The sequence below is a fragment of the Macrobrachium nipponense genome, chromosome 19 (assembly GCF_015104395.2).
Source record: "Macrobrachium nipponense isolate FS-2020 chromosome 19, ASM1510439v2, whole genome shotgun sequence".
Lineage (NCBI taxonomy): Eukaryota > Metazoa > Arthropoda > Malacostraca > Decapoda > Palaemonidae > Macrobrachium > Macrobrachium nipponense.
In genome coordinates, this window is record NC_061088.1 from 9,879,445 (window position 1) to 9,897,887 (window position 18,443).

Sequence of the window (18,443 nt, forward strand, 5' to 3'; positions counted from 1 at the left end):
ACTCCTTGTATCTCTTCCTACTTCCTTATTTATTCTCTCTCTCTCTCTCTCTCTACTCTCCCTCTCTCTCTCTCTCTCTCTCCCCGCAGTGAGAAATCATTAAGATAGCAAAGGTTCCTCCTGTTATGAAGATAAATTGTGCCTGAGAATCTGATATGACAATTTCTCGCAAAATTCCTGATTATCCTCTGAATCTCCTTGCCTGAGAATCGCTGATAAATCAAGCTTACAAAATCTCTCATCGCCGTCCTGTGATTCTCTCTCTCTCTCTCTCTCTCTCTCTCTCTCTCTCTCCAATCTTCTGATTTTCTTCTACAAAGACGGCTTTCTCAAGCACACTCCCAAACGATGCAGTATTACCGCAAGCACGATAATGCAGCTCAAATGTGGTATTTTCACCACAGGTGATATTTCTTTCTATGTTACCTTACTGGTTTTCCTAGGACACTTTCTCAAAGCATTTTTAAAGGCACCATTAAGAATTCATGAGGCATAAAGCACAATTTCTTAGCGATGAAACTTAAAAGCACGCATCGCTCCTCAACGCGCTTCTGCTTGAAGGCAAGTCGAACGTTACTGAGCTGTGCAACTAGAAGATTTATCGCTTTTGTTATGTAAGCAGTTTCATTTAGGTAATCATAGAATGAGTAGGAGACAAATGCTTGATAATTCGTATGTCCAGATTTCACGATAATTTAATGTCAAAACGAAAACAACTACTTTGCAATTCGAGTTGACTAAAATCAATGTCTGCTGCATTAGTAATTTTTTTCAGCTATTATATTAGTAAATTTTGTTCTTATATTTTCTGAATGGATAATTGCAATGTATAAAATAGCATTTGTTGTAAACATATGAAATAGTTTTTGTAAACACTGACGACTTATAATTAGTGCCAGAAATGAGATACTAGTCATCTGTATCTTGTAACATGAGTCATGACATAAATAAATAAACATCCCTTTTGTTAAGGACATAAAAGATAAATAAATCATCAACAGTCGTTGCATCGTACATGCTTGAATAATTATATTTCCAAATCATTTAACGAACCTCCTAATCGCACGGATTTAATATTTCATCGCTTTTTTAATCCATGGTAATAAATCACATGCATCACGCAACGATGAATAAATTAAAATGCAAAATACAGGGGGGAATGCGATCAGAATGAAGGATCAGAGTTCCAACAATAGTGAAGATGAAGAATTATTTAAAAAAAAAAACGAAAAAAAAGGCAAGGAGCAGGTCAAGTCTCATGAGAGGCAATAAGATATAGTATGCTGAACTCATTACGAAAGGAAATACCTTTAATTACTCTCTCTCTCCTCTCTTCTCTCTCTCTCTCTCTCTCTCTCTCTCTATCTCTCTCTCTCTCTCTCTCTCTCTCTCTCTCTCTCTCTCTCTCTCTGTGATTTTAAACTTTTTATTTACCCTTTATATACATCTCCGAAACACTTTTCTGCCAAAGTTAACATTGAAGAAAATACGCGAACTATATCATAAATAATTGGTGTCTCCTCACTACACACATCGCAAGACGAATACTTAAAGTATAGAATGCAGTAAAATTTTAATATATTTATAAACCAGAATAGGATCCACTTCTTTGTAAATGCTTCATTTGCTTGGCAGGGAAAAGTTCTCGTGATATTTTCTAGTGTGACTTACGAACTTCGGCCAAATATTCACTGTAATGTGTCGGAAAACTTGGTGCGGTTTTTTAACCTTCCCTGGCCTCACCCTAATCTCCTCCTCCTCCTCCTCTTTCTTCCTTCCTCCTCCTCCTCTTTCCTCCTACTCTTTCCTCTTCCCCTACTCCTCCTCCTCCTCCTCTTCTTCCTATTCTACCTTCCTCCTCCCCTACTCCTCCTCCTACTCCTTTCCACCTTCCTCCTCCTCTTCCTCTTCCTCTTCCTCCTCCTCCCTTGGACATCCCCTCACCACCCCCACTCCCGCCCCAACATTCCACCTAGTGCTGTACCCCGTTTCCAGCTCCTTTGTCGAAAGAAGCAACGTAAATCACCTTATGTTAAAGCATCTTCATTTTTCGTTATAGGAATTTAAAACCTCGCAAACCCCAAAGGCTCTGAGGAGTACATCAACGGGCTGAATTTCCTGATTAATCGACATTTCTTTCTTAAACAAATTTTTGCGATCCTTGCAAGAGCTCTTGCAAGATATTGCATGATGCCACGAAACCAAAGCGGAAGCTGCTCCTCAGTGTGCAACGAGGAATATGAACTGCCTGGGAACAATAATTATATATTTTCTTCGGATCTTTCATAGATAGTGACCTTCCTCCAAGTAGTGCGAGAAATAACAGTTCTAGATATTGACCCTCGAGCCTTGTTGGGGGTCACTATCTAGGAAAGATCCTTGGGATCTTTCCTAGATAGTGGCTCCCAAGTAGTTCAGTCTTAGCTAATGACCTCCCAAAAAATATCAGTTCTAGATAATGACCCCTCACCCTTATTGAGGGTCACTGTCTAGAAAGAGCCATTTCATCTTTCTGAAGTTTCCTCACACACAAGAATTCAGTCATCTGTGTGTCACCTTGATCGCCCTCGACCATAAACAACAATGAATTAGTCCCTAAATCCTCAACAATTGCCTTCATTGAAATACCTTTCACTGCAATTTCTATGAATGCAATGATCGCAGCCATACCAGTAATCAACAGCTTTACCTGGAATGAAACCTGAACCCAAATGGATATTAAATGTATTTGTTATTATTTCTGTTGGGGAAATTCAATCTGATTCAATCAAAGCGTTTTGGTCCATTATGGGGTTTCGGGCGCGTTACGTGATATGTGATGAACTTACACCTGAGTTTGTATTTGGAAGTGTATACTCATATTTATGTATATAGACCTTACAAGTTATAAACGCGTTAGATATATATAAATTATATATATATATATATATATATATATATATATATATATATATTATATATATATATATAATATATATATATATATATATATATGTGTGTATATATTGTATAACTGGTTACCTAGCAACTGGACCTACAGCGTATTTTGAGATCCGAACCACGTCGAGAAATGGAAGAAGGAAAGTTTTCTTGTGACAATAGAGACATTTCATTTAAATGACGAATGTAAACACAGCCAGCTTTGCAATTTGCAGGTTGGGATTCTGAGGAGAAGAAGTTTCACTTATTTTTTCGGTAAAGAGAAGTTTTGCTTTTCTTCGCTACTTTGTGGTTGTTGTTGTTGTTGTGGGGGGTGAGAGGGGGGAGTAGACAGTCTACAGAAAGGCCTAAAAAGGTCTGAAAAAAGGCGTTTTCGCTTGAATTAAAGACTACAGGGCATTCTAGGATAATATATTTATGATTTATTTATTAGAATACAAATGTAAAATGATAAATAATGTGCATGTTTAGCAGCACAGAAAAAATAAATTTGTAATAAAACATAGCATATTTATTTTAATTTTCATGAGTGAAACAAGGATTTACTTGACCGTGAATTTAGCATGCACGCGTCCCAAGTAAGCTGGAGGTCGGATCACGCCTTGTTATAATTAGGGAGTGAGTGGGTGGGTTAAGAGAAGGATGATTGAAAAGCATTTAGGAATGACCTTCAGCTACGCTTGTCATGATTATAGTCTTTTGTATTAGAACTCCGTATCTAAGAATCCACGAATCTGTGTTCATAAAAACAGTCTTGAAAGATGTGTAGATAGTATGGAAATAATGCCGAATGACACCATATCTTTTTGAGTAAAATGCTGGTGGTCTTCTCTCTCTCTCTCTCTCTCCACCACCCACGGTAGTGATATTCTTCACGTCTATGATCATTAAGAAAATTCTAGAAATGTGTATATAAATTTTTTTGAAAATCCGAATGGCACCCTATCTTTTTGAGTAAAGTGCTCTCTCTCTCTCTCTTTCTCTCCACCAGTGGTTTATTGCATGCCAGAAATTTCTTGTTGTGCCTCTGACTCCTGTGAAATAATTCCCCATTTCTTTCCACTTGTTTTCCTCCACAATTCGCACTAAAAGGTCGCCACTTGAGCTTCGAGGTTTTTCTGAATGCGATAAGAATAAAAAGGAATTTTGAAAAAAAAAAAAAAAAAAAATTCTCTGCTCTATTGAAGGACCCCGAGGATTACTTTTATCGCCGCCGTATGTCAATAGTGTCGAAGTCTTATGGACTGGATCCCTTTCAAACCTTTTTTTTTTAGATTTTTTTTTTTTTCTAAATTTCGCGAGCGACGTCTTTCAGGATATAAAAGTCGGGAGAAAGTAAATATTATGATCCGCTTTTGGGACGGGATGGGGGGGCGGAGGTGGTTAATGCCGCCAGTGCACTTCACGCTGTGCACTGTAGGCATTACTTAAACATGGTTCTTTGCGGATTCCCTTTGGCCCTTAGCTGCAACACCTTTCATTCTTTTTATTGTTCCTCCGTTCATATTCCTTCTTCCATTTTAGTTTCCACTCACTCCTAACAATTATTTCATAGTGCAACTGCTTTGAGATTTTCCTCCTGTTACGGCTTTGCAAGCTCCTGGTATTCATTTCCCTTTCAGCGCTGAATGACCATACAGGTCCCAGCGCTGTGACTTCGGCCTGAATGGTATTCTGTCTTTCCGTGCCCAGGTCCATAAGTAATGATTAAAAATGGTCGACGTCTACTTTGGAGTCCAAAGTCTCCCTAATTAGTAAAGTTTCGGCGAAGAAACTTGCAAAGACCTTATCTCCGAAGTCTTGACGGCTCCAGAATGACTTGACTTACAATCTAACAATGACACCGCCGCCCCCCCCCCCCCTTTTTTTTTTATTGTAAACAAGCTCGATAAACAGAGGATAGGTACCTACGATGCATAAAAAAATTGCCCTCATTTAAACACAGTGAATTAAATCATTTGAGCTTCTCGCTTTCAAAATTGGCATATTAAAACACGGAAATTAAATTTTTAATTATAAAAAAAAAACAAGAAACTTCACCAATAAAACTAATTTTCTTAAGAAATATTTACTACATAAACATATTTGTAAACATTAAGCTGTTTCACTTAACAGGGAGTGGCTACATAAAAAAACAACAACAACACAACAGTTATTTATATTCAACAACCACACTTCACTTCCATAAAGGAGTTGGCTCAACAATCCCTTTATGATTGTAGTTCTTATGTAGAAACGATGTTTGTCAGGTGCTGAACCACTACTGGAGAGCTAGTGCATATGCTGTGTACGTGTCTGTCTGTCTGTCTGTCACAAAGGAATACAAATATAAACTATAGCAAACCCCGATCTCTCCCTCTGTAGCAACATAAATATTTCACGGAATAGCTAATCATAGAAAGTAATACCCCTTTACTTATTATTATTAAGATATTATTGATGGCTCAGCTCCAGAAAGGCCAAACATACGGGAAATTACTCTCAAGTATACTTTTACTATAGTCAAAAAGTGGAAAGGCGTTCAAATTTTTTATGTACTGCGTTCATTTCCCGCAGTGAAGACCTTTGATGTTAAGTAGAGATAAGAGGATTTAAGCTTCCTTCTCTGGCTCTAAAAAAAAAAAAACCGTTAATAGTCACAATAACACAACCAGATGTTAGAACCTATTAAGGCAAAGTAATAAAAAATAAAGATTAAATACAATTGTTTACAAACGTTATATACCGTAGGGGTGTAGGCCCGTCAGTACACCTCACACGGTGCACTGTAGGCATTACTTAAAGGTTCATTGCAGCGTCCCTTCGGTCCCTTGCTGCAACCCCTTTTGTTCCTTTTACTGTACTTCCGATTTTATTCTCTTTCTTCATCTTACTTCCCCACCCCCCTCTCCTAACAATTGTTTCAACATTATTTTCCCGCGCTGATTGACCTCAGTGATCCCATAGCTTTGCCTTTGGCCAAATTTTTTTTAACCTAGTCGAATATTCATTAAGAAAAATTTATGAAAAGGGAACAAGGAATGAGAAGCATGTATCTTTCACTCCATAACAAATTCTATTATAAAAAAAAACTGATAAGTGAGTAACCTCACTGATATTTGGCCAAAATTTTGTATCCTAATCGAATATTCTTTAAAAAATTAATTCAAAAACAGGAATAAGGGACGATAAACATTAATGTATCTTTCACTCCATAGGAAATTCTAATATTATTGAAAAAAAAATTAATGAAAAATTAATAAAGGAATATAAACATTCACATACCTTTCACCCATACAAAAAATAATTTAAAAAATTATATCAACCCCCGACCCAGCGCACCTTTATAAAGAAATAAAAGGAGATATTAAAATGAGCAGACCGATCCCAGCAGTGACAACAGGTGTCTAATTTGGCTCCATCTCCTTCAATTGAGGTCAACTTTCTCCTCTCGAACTCAGCCCTTTGTGATTTCATCTTTATCATTTGCTCTCGGGGATACTGGAGTTTTCTTAAACCTCCTCCACAAAACCAGGGGCCAAGATAACTTGATATCCCCCCCCTTTTTATCTGATTTGGAAGTTTGTTTGGGGGGGCGGGGATTGGGGGGACGCAGGTCGTTAAGGGCGTGAATATCATTGAGTTTCTCTTATCACATTTCCAGGCTTATTTTTATCTTATTGTGATTTGGGAGGTAAAATATTTTATTTTCAGGCTTTTTTTTTCACAAGGTAAATATCTATTAATCACAATCAAATTTCAGGCTGCTTATATTTTATTTTTTTTATTTTTATTTTTACGAGGTAAAATATCTAGTTTCCACTGTCAAATTGTTAGGCTTTTTATTTTTATTTCTTTTACGAGGTGAAATATGTCTTTCTTTTTTCCTGCAGAAAGAAGTCTTTTAACTTTTAATGGTTTTGTCAAATACGGTTTTCTTTGTTATTTCTCTTAGGTTGGTTAGTCTTTATTTGTTTATTTATTTTCTCCGTATTTGAGTTTGTGCTTTCAAATGGGGTTACAGGTTGGTTAATATAATAAATAATATAATAAATAATAATAATAATAATAATAATAACCTAATAATAATAATAAATAATAATAAAATAATAACAACACAAGAAAGTAAATTTTAAAATCAAAATAGGACGAACACAAACAAACTCATAAGTAAATCATATGAATCACGAATGAAAATAAAAACTCTATACATAGTTGGGTTAGCTCGTTTTTCCCTTTAGCCTTCGATTTCTTTTTTTTCTTTAAGCTCGTTTTTTCTTTATTTAGCCCCTTTTTTTCCTTCAGCTCCTTTTTTTTTCTTTACCTCGCCTTTTTTTTCCTTTACTGGTTTTTTTTTTTCTTTAGCTCGTTTCTTTCCTTTAGCTCGATTTTTCCTTTAATTCTTGTTTTTTATTTAGCTCGTTTTTTAGCTCGTTTTTTCCTTTTGCGACGCCAAAGCAAAGCAAAAAGTTGCTTAGAGGAGAGCTTTTACTCTGTTTGAGGATGGAACACAGAAGTATTCTTGAGAAATCCAATTTTTCACTTCCACGAAAACCTAATTTCACGACTAAACTATTTTTCGCGAAATTTCGAGTCAGACATATTGCCATGACGGATTTCCAGAGCAATTACACGACAGGCTTTTGGTTTTCTGTAAAAGAAAACTATTGAGATGGAATTTTTCTGTCCGCCCTCAGATCTTAAACCTACCGAGACTAGAGGGCTGCAAATTGCTATGTTGATCATCCACCCTCCAATCAACAAGCATACCAAATTGCACCCCTCTAGCCTCTGTAGTTTATATTTGGTTGAAGTTTAAGTTATTCATAATAACGTACTTCTGGCAGCGCTATATAGGTACTAACAACATAAGCCACCATCGGGCCGTGGCCGAGTTTCATGGGTCGCGACTAAGAGTTTTATGGGCCGAAAAGAAATTTTACTTGTTTATTATATAATTGGACATAAAAAAAGGCTTATAAAAAATCGTATCTAACAGGAAAAGGCAGGAGCCTTAAGCTTGCACTATTTTTAATATTGTTTTTTGCCTTTATTTTTTTTTATTTTTTTTTTTTTGCAACCGTCTGTATATTCATCGTTTGTTATGTTATCCTGTCATAGTCATGTAAAATATCTACCGGTATATTCAGTCTTCTTGATAATGATTTGTAAAGTAAAGATGAAACCGGTCGTGTTGTATATACCGTGTTTCGTTTATCAGTGATACACATGCATATATATGTATATGTGCGTGTGCATGTGTATGTATGAATGTTTAATAAAAAAAATAAAAAAAAAATATTATATATATAGATATAGATATATATATACATATATATATATATATATATATATATATATATAGATATATATATATATATATATATATATATATATTATATATATATATATATATAATATATATATATATATATATCATATCTATATCTATATATATATAATATATATATATATATATATATATATAGGGTATATATATAATATATATATATATATATATATATATATATATATATATCATATAGATATTTACGTTTGAGCCGGCCTCGTGTGGCCCAAAATAATATATGGAAATGCAAGGTAACTGGATTTTAACTTACCTTAAAAAGGGTTTTTTTTGGTATTATGATTTTTAGAGAAAAAGGTCGCCAGAAAACTCAGCTAATTACTTTACATACATTTATTTACAAGAGGCCGTTTAATGGCCTGGAAAAAGAGTAAATGCAGCTTATCCGCACGGGGACTAATATTATCTCTCACAAGGGGATAGCTGACTAAAATGAGATTCACGTAAATGCTGGATTTCAAAATTATTCATATTATCTTGCAGTAATGCAGCACTTGCGGGCGCGAAGACTTGGACACGTGACTCAGCAAATCTGGATGCCATAGTAAGCGGGCCTTTGTAGAATGTGGCGTCGGCTTTGTCTCAGGCCTGGGCGCGCCAGTAACGCGTGGGAGTCCTAATGGGAAGGCTGGGGCATCCCGAGGTCACGGCTTGGAGTGGACTGAGGTTGAAATGCAGGTGTGATTCATGGGGGATGGGTTCAGCTTATCCCCCCAAGAGCAGGGCATCCTGGAAACAGAGCATAAGGCCAGCGAAGGGTTCACAGGAAAAAGAGCTTAGCTTAGACGTAGGCCTAATAAGTACCTACACACTCCCTTTTGGGATACGTCCCTAAGCCTGACAAAAGTCTTTATTTCCCCCTTCCCGCAACTACGGTTGGCCTGCTTTGGGTTCCCGCCTAAAATCAGCTGATATTAGGGTAAACAAGGCTGTTCTTTTATGTGTGTGTGTGTGTGTGTTTGTGTGTGTGTAATGTGTGAGGGCGTGTTAAGAGGCAATGAAATAGGCGATTTAATACCTTTTGAGAAAATTCCAAAACCTGACAGTGGTGGGAGCGAAACAGTCAATAAATTGAATACTGTGAAAATTATAGATATTAAAATTGAATATGAGAAATAATTCTCCTTTCATGCAAAGCTTCTGAATTTCCCATCGCTTAGTTTCCAGCGTCCACCAATAATTTGTTCTGTATTATCCTCTTCTCTCGTATTGGAATGGAATGGAATATAGACTTTTGACCAAAGGCCAAGCACTGGGACCTATGAGGTCATTCAGCGCTGGAAAGGAAATTGAGAGTAGGTGGGTTTGAAAGTAAGTAATTATTAAGAGAAGGTGGATAGCAAGATGGAAGAAAGATAATATGAAAGAATGAACAGTAAAAGGAACGAAAGGGGTTGCATCTAGGGGTCGATGGGTCGCTTCAAAGAACATTTAGTAATGCCTATAGTTCATCCCTTGAGGTGCACTACCCAAACCTCCCCCAAACCCCAACCCATGGGGGGTCTTTTGTATTCATGAGCCTATTTCCTCGTTAACAAGACAACGTAACATTGTAATTATTGTATTCATATGAGGGGTCGAATTAATGACGGAAATCCCACATAACGCAGAACTGTCACAAGTTAATGAAGCTTTTATATGACGATATTAGTTAACGTAGATATGTTATTAATAACTCAAAATACCTTCAAATTTACTGAAACTAATATACACTGGAGAGCTATTTTTAACCCCAGTTTTTAGATTTTATCTAATTATTTATAAAACTAAATTTAAGTAAAGCAAAATAATTTTTTTCCTATATTGTTAAAATGCAAAACTCCTCGGTAACTAAACTCAGTTTCTTTCCTTGTCCACAGATGGCCTGAAACTATTTTGAAGTCTTGGCACCATCGGATACAAACAGCTTTTGACTTACTCTGTTGAATTGGCGGCTTCCTGCTCCTGTTGCCAAGGAAGACGTCCTACGTAGTTGGAGATCTCTGTCTTGCTTCCTCTCCCCCCTCGGTAATTGGAAACCAGAGACACCCCCCCCCTCTCTCTCTCTCTCTCTCTCTCTCTCTCTCTCTCTCTCTCTCTCTCTGTTTTCCATACTCTACATCTACATAAGGTTTTGTTGGTATAATCCTATATTTCTGCGACATAATGTGTTCGGCAATACGAATATATATATATATATATATATATATATATATATATATATATATATATATATATATATATATATATACATACAATATATATAATATATATATATATATATATATATATATATATATATATATATATATATATATTTCGTGTAGCAGAAAACATTATGTTGGACAAATGAAACCGATTATCACCAAACCTAATGTAATTGCACAGTATGGAAATCTAGAGAGAGAGAGAGAGAGAGAGAGAGAGTGAGTGTCCATGGTTTCTAGTTACTTAGAGGAAAAGCGAACGAGATATCCACCTGCGTAGGTCACACACACACACACATATATATATATATAATATATCTATAATATATATAATCTATATATATATATATATATATATATATATATATATAGTAAATATAATTTAAAATATGTATATATATATATATATATATATATATATATATATATATATATATATATATATATAATTGGCATTAAAATGTACAAAATAAATGCAATATACTAGAGAACTGTTTTTTTATCCAATTTCCGTCTAATCAATGTATCTACAGTTTTAATTATGTGGCTTGTACCAATATTTCTCATTACATTCACATGCGATAAATCCTTGCGTGTTTGATTAAATATCTTATTCCTTTTTCTCTTGCCTCTCAAAACAAGCTCCGGGGAATATGACGGGTTTTGACTCTTCCATTGGTAATGGCTGTTCAACTCGCTCCGAAAGAATTCTGGTCAAATCATCATTCGCGTTGAAAATGGTATCTAGTCAGAGAGGAATAGACTGATCTTTCCTAGAAAGTGACCCTGAAGGGTTTTACGATGGTCGCTATCTAGGACTAATATTTCTTTTGGGGGTCGTTATCTTTATGATATTGATAGTCTTTTGTTTATGTTTTGACGGTCATCCCCAACGGGCCACAAAGGTGGATGGATACATACCGGGTTGAAACACTTGGGGCTCATCACTATCTAGGAAAGATTCGAGTGGACCCTATCACTAAGGAAAAGGAAACGCAAAATGTAAAAAAACAAATAAAAATGACAAGCTTCCACAGGTACCACGGAAATAAGTAGTATAGCTTTTTTTCTTGTTTCCTAATGAATGCTTGAGGAGTAACAACGACGCGTAACACTTTTCCAGGATGACGTCACTAAGATGGAAATCCTGGAGAAGGAAACTCAAATCAAAAGAAAAACGAAAAGAGAATTAAATCTCCATTTCAGTGGATGGAGAAAATTTCTGTATCTAATAAAAAAAATATCTTACTTAGATGGAAGGAAGAAAAAAAAAACACGAAAAGAGAATTAAATCTTCAATAAGTGGATGAAGGAGAATTCTGGTACCAAGTCCTATATCTAATAAAAAATATAAAAGAAAAAAATCGTATTTAAAAGGAAAGATATAGACAAGCCATTATGTAACGGACAAAAACCAGACAAAGTCCCGTGACGCTGAGAAGGCTTTAATCTATTCAGAACTCTGTCGCCTCCCCTAAATGGGACATTAAGGGACCATAAACAGCAATTTTCGAAAAAGTTAAACTTCTCAAAGGTGACGGAGACTCTGGCCGGATGAACCATTCACTCTATGACTGAGAGACGAGAGGAAAACAGATGCCTGGGGGTGTGTAGAGGTGAGGTGTCACAGATGAGGCATTTAAGACCTCTTCTTCTTCTTCTTCTTCTTCTTCTTCTTCTTCTTCTTCTTCTCAGGTCAGCAGAAGAGACGCCCCTCATGCATATTAAGTTCCAGTACCCGAGAGCTGATTCCAGACGTGGGATTCTGGGCACGATGACTCGATTAACGACGCGGAGACGTCGACTGTAAGAGCCAGCGGGAAAAATTGGGTCGAAGTGAGAAAGTATGATAAGGTGTTACTTTATTTTAAGGGGGGGCGGTCGAGAGAGAGAGAGAGAGAATAATAATAATACTAATAATATTAATGTTATTTTTTCTCATTTTAGTTAAAAGTTTATATAAAGTTCCTTATATAAACTACATGAGAGAGAGAGAGAGAATAATAATAATACTAATAATATTAATGTTATTTTATTTTCTCATTTTAGTTAAAAGTATATATAAAGTTCGTTGTATAAACTACATGAGAAGAGAGAGAGAGAGAGAGAGAGAGAGAATAAAATTATAATAATAATAATAATAATAATAAAATAATAATAATTTAATAATAATGTCTTTATTCCCACATTTTTAGTTTTACAGTTGGTATAAAAGTTCCATACATAAAATACATGAGAGAGAGAAAGAGAGAGAGAGAGAGGCGATTAACTAAACGAAAATTCTTCCTCTTCAAATTTCCAGATCCCGATGACATATTATTTCCGACGTCTCCAAAGTTGCATTCATTTAAAAGTTGCTTCCGTTGCGGGGGAGGCGGGTGGGGGGGGGGGGGTAGATGGGGAGTCATTATTATTTTGTTCTCGGCAACACTCAGTCTGCTGTTTCTTAACGAGAGGAATCGGAGTTGAGGAAGCTTGCCGATATGTCTTCGAGATCTGGTTCTTGATGACAAATTGATCGAGTGAGAAAATTGTCTGGTAAGGAAAAGTAGGAGATGAGAAACATTGTTTCCAAAATTGCTGAAGTTTGATGTAGCTGCCGCGGGATTGAACGTTATGCTTAAAACTTCGTTTTTGTTAAAGTCGGTCCTCTGGAGGCGTCCCCGACGGGCCCCTGGCTTGCAACCCCATTTCATTTCCTTTTACTGTACCTACTTTCATGGTCTCTTTCTTTCCATCTTACTATTGGCGGTCTTCTCTGGCAACCACACTCGTAAGGGACTCGGTTTATGTTAAAAAAGTGAATTATATGCGGACTATATATATATATATCTATTACATATATATATATATATATATATATATATATATATATATATATATATATATATACATATATATATTTATGTATAGATATATGTATAAATATATATATATATATATATATATATATATATATATATATATATATATATATATATATATATTTATATTATATTATATACTTACATATATATATTATATATATATATATTATATATATATATATATATATATATATATATATATATATATATAGATATATTGTGATGCTTATAGAACGCCTCGCCTTCCCAGCAGTTTTTTTATTAATTGTATTTATAAAAGAAGCAGCCATGCCTTCTCCTAAAGCAACTGATGTTGGGAGAGAGCATGTCGTAGTAAGGTTGGGAGACATTTCCGGTCTGACGGAAGCTTAGGGTAAGAGAGGCAAGTCACAAGAGTAGCTAGGCTTCGAGATGGATCTTAGGGACCTCTACAATAAGACTTCTTTTTCCTTCCCAATTTGCTGGTTGTTGTGATCACTTTCAGGCAATGCCCGAGGCGGTATTTGGAAGCCCGTGATTCCAGGACAACCAGTATCGCCCTCAGTCGACGGCAGTTTTGTGACCTCGAACGGATGTCCAGCCAGCCAGCCTCCCACACTTAAGCCTATCGGCTCGGCATACTGGCGCTCCCGAACCCCAGACCTGAAACAAAGTCAGGCCGCATTTTTCCGCAACGATACACTGAATATTGCATCCAGATTCCTGAGTCACGTGTCACGTCTATCTGCCCGCAAGTGTTGCATTACCGAAGATTATGAAACCAGCTTTCACAAATCACATTTTAGCCAGCTATCCATTTGTGAGAGATATATGGGTCCCAATGTGGACGCTGCATTTACTTTTCTCCAGGCCAGTAAGGGCCTTTTGTAAATAAATAGCTGTAAAGTAACTAGCTGAGTTTCTGGCGACCTGTTCCTCTAGATTAAATATTCACGATAAATCAGTTTTTACGGTAAGTTCAAGTAATTTCATCTTGTTCTCCCTCAATTATTTCTGTTTACGTATCGAGCCTCTCTCAAGGCCGGGCTCATACATAAATATATATATATATATATATATATATATATATATATATATATATATATATATATATATATATATATATATATATATATATATATATATGTGATATATAATATATATATCTATATATATATATATATATATATATATATATATATATATATAAAAATAGATATATATATATATCCTATATATATCTATAGGCATATTCATCCAACATTACCTCTTCCTATTGTCCTTCAAAATAATTACATAATTTTCTGAACTACGGTTTTAAAGCTTAACGATTTTTAAAAGCCGATGGAAAAGTTAAAAATTTGATAAAAAAAAATTCATCAGAAATTCCATGTACATTAAATCGCAGCTGATTAAAAATGAAAATATTCATCAATCAATTTTTATTAGTTTTTACGAATAATATCAACTGTATTTTCTCGTAACTTTGCCATGAGAGAGAGAGAGAGAGAGAGAGAGGTTAATTTTTGCATCCCAAGAACTCATCCAAAAGATTACTTTTACATTTCAGCGAATAGAGAATAGTAAACACACACACACAGTTTCAAACAAAACTCAACAATGACAAGGAGACAAAGCTACTTCTGTTTTTCCACCAAGAGAATTCGTCCAAAAAATGAGTTTTACGTTCCGATGCATCCATCAAAGAGAGAGAGAGAGGGCGTAGCATAGCACCATCTCATGCCAGGAAGTTACATCCTCATGTGAGCTGGACAATCATCATAAACCAGGGTAAGTTATGGCTCTCTCTCTCTCTCTGTCTCTCTCTCTCTCAAAAGATGATAAAAAATTTTCACAATCAATAGAAATACATTTTTCTGGTAATACAGGGTGTCCATAAAGTCCGAGTACCATTCTGCTTAATAAATACGTATAATGGTGCTGGCACTTTATGGACACCCTGTACTATTTATTATCAGTGCCAATTTGAATACCTGGACAACGGAAGGACAAAATCAAGGACGCTGTAATGGGAAAAGAGCCTTGAATATGAGAGGGAGATATGCGACATTCCAGAAGATGTTTATTCCGATTTTTTGGGTCTCCTGATCATCCTAGCGGATGAACACGTTGATAAAGATAAGGGCGTTCTAGCGCAAGGAGATTTTTCCCTCGACATCGAACTCACAGAGATTTTATTTCTCATATGAATAGATGAGAGAGAGAGAGAGAGAGAGAGAGAGAGGAGAGAGAGAGAGAGAGCAACAGTAGACGGAAGCAGCTAATTAATAGCTCTCTTAGGGCCCCAGTGCCTAAGTGGCGTGGTCGGTATGGTGTTGGCATGCCACCTCGTTGGCCGCAAGTTCGATTCTCGGGCACTCCATTGAGGAAGTTCACTCTCGACGTGCTTCGGAAGTCACGTAAAGCCGTTGGTCCCGTTGCTGAATAACCACTGGTTCCATGCAACGTAAAAACACTATACAAACAAGCAAACAAATAGGGCTGGCCCGAATAATTAACATTTTTACGTGGCTAGGAACCAATTGGTTACCTAGCAGCGGAACCTACAGCTGTTGTGGGATCCGAACCACATGATATCGAGAAACAAATTTCTAATCACCGGGGGAATCGAACTCGGGACTACCGAATCGGTAGGAGAGCGCGTAAACCGCTCGTCAAACGAAGAACTCATTTGCCAAGGAACATAGTTCTTAAATTATATATCTTATCTTATCTCCCGACGACGTCAGCCAAGAGAGACGGATCGCCTAATCTGTTAGAGAGCATCTTACTGTAAATTTTTCACAAGCACAGACTTTCACGTTCAACGTCGAGATTTATAGCTACAGGGAACCGAGATTCAGGTGGGGGGGGGAGGATAGTAAAATGTATCATCATTTCCTGCTGGGCACAACGAGGACCCCACGAGGTTCGATCAGAGTAATGATGATGGTATTGTATCTTATATTTTGTGGCTATATATATAATATACTATATAGAGATATATATATATATATATATATATATATATATATATATATATATTATATATATATATTATAGATCCACAAGATAATCGATACAATACGTTTATTATTATTCTGATCGAAACTCGCGGGGTCCTCCTTGCGTCCAGCAGGAAATTACACACACACCACACACACACACACACACACACACATATATATATATATATATATATATATATATATATATATATAGTATATATATATATATATGCGTGTGTGTGTGTGGTGTGTGAGTGTGTGTTTTGCTCTTCAATTTATCCACAGTGTTTGCAATCACCCTAGATAACAATAGACTTCATGGTGCCGAGTAAAATAATTGTTTAAGTAGTTAACGTCCTCAGCTCATAAGCAAACAATCATTACGTATAGCTGATCTGAATTATGAGTGTTTATCTCCTCTTGTGATGCTGTATTGAAACAATTGGTAGGTTTTTCGCCTTTTTCCCAGCCTTTTTCCCCTCCTCCCGAGCTTTGGGACCTCGCCTCTCTCTCTCTCACTCTCTCTCTCTCTCTCTCTATCTCTCTCTCTCTCTCTCTCTCTCTCCCCACTTGGATTCGACTGGTTGATACAAACATATACCCTCTTTATACTCCGGCATAGAAAACGAAGTAAAAAATAAAGCGAACAGAAAAAGGTTAGGTTCAAGGGTCCCGGAAGTATTCCACCCAAATGGGTCATAAGGAGACGCGTCTCTCTCTTGACGCTCTCCCGGTGACCTTTTACGTTACGGCCGACGATGGTTGCCCCCAGAGAGGCGTGTCATTGTTCAAAAGATGCTTTGCTTTCAGGTGGGGGAACTCCAGTTAGTTGCATCGCTGGTCATTTTCACGAGGATGGGCAGAACAGCTGGCTGTTCGATTCTCGGGCATTCCATTGAGGGGTCAGAGATGCGTATTTCTGATGATAGAAGTTCACTCTAGACGTGGTTCGGAAGTCACGTAAAGTCGCTGTCGCTGGTCCCGTTGCTGAATAACCACTGGTTCCACCATACAAACAAACAAAAGCAGCTGGCTGGTACTAGGTTTGGCACGAGGACTCGAGTGTACGGCATTGGCTTAAATTTGATTTGTTAATTCCAAAATCTATGGGATCTCCAATATGAGCAAATATGGGCTGTGGCCACGATTTTAGAGACTTGTAAAGATTCGTGAGCACGAAGTTTGTATCGTTCTAATTACTTAAAAGAAAAGTGTGATAAAAGCAAAGTGTTCTAAAAATAAAATTGCAATTGTCTTATTTCAGAAAAGAAAAACAAAAAAGAACGATTAATGACTTTGATTTTAAAGCTTTAAAATATAATCGAACTAGACGAATACTTCAACGTCCTAATCCTTATTGACTTCAAAAAATATATGTACAAAAAATGCGATTAGTGTCTAGTACATCATGTTAAATATTCCTTTTCTTCCTTAACAGAGAAATATCAAAGTCTTTGATCAACGCGCTAATATTGGAAGTAATTGTTTCATTTTTCTCTCACAACAACCAATCATTTCAACATCAGCTAAAAATTCCATTAAATCTTTATTAATTTTCTTTTATGGGAATTCCAGTTAATTAGTGCAAGTTCTTTCTCACAAGAAGACCTCAAAGGCATGCGCATTTTAACCATTTCTAAATATAATAAAAAGTTCAAGAAAGTAGTAAATACTTGTATAACTTTACTTTCAATACCGCAACAGCTTCATCAGTATACATAAAAAAACATTTGCGTTTCATGTCGAGAAAGACGCAGAAAAAAGCAGACTTATTGTTGGTCCACGCTATTTTAGATCAATAGATATGCATGTAATAGCATATATATGTATATGTATATATATATGTGTGTATGTATGTGTGTATATATATATGGTTTGCTTGAGGTCGTACTATTTTACATTGCTACGCGATAATATTTTTTTTCCTTGCTAGACTTAAACTTTGCACGAATGATTTATTCCCATATACATTACTAATTGCCATCCTCATAGTAACCTATGACGTCACAAACCCTCCGTTACACTCCTTCCACTCCTTAAAGTATTTACATCACTCAGTCTATTTTTGCTGTCACCCGGGTAGGCTCAGCAGTGCACGAAGGAAAAATATCTTTAA

At 36.1% G+C, this 18,443-nt stretch overlaps 1 protein-coding gene across 1 annotated transcript in view; it reads left to right on the forward strand.

Moving 5' to 3' along the window:
• Positions 1-1,696: 1,696 nt before the first annotated feature.
• LOC135219285 (uncharacterized) overlaps positions 1,697-18,443 on the forward strand; it is a 23,214-nt gene continuing 6,467 nt past the window's right edge. Inside the window, exons 1-3 of the mRNA XM_064255920.1 lie at positions 1,697-1,980; positions 12,169-12,279; positions 13,117-13,246. Of these exons, the coding sequence (XP_064111990.1) occupies positions 1,697-1,980; positions 12,169-12,279; positions 13,117-13,246 (525 nt within the window). The remainder of the gene's footprint in view (positions 1,981-12,168; positions 12,280-13,116; positions 13,247-18,443) is intronic.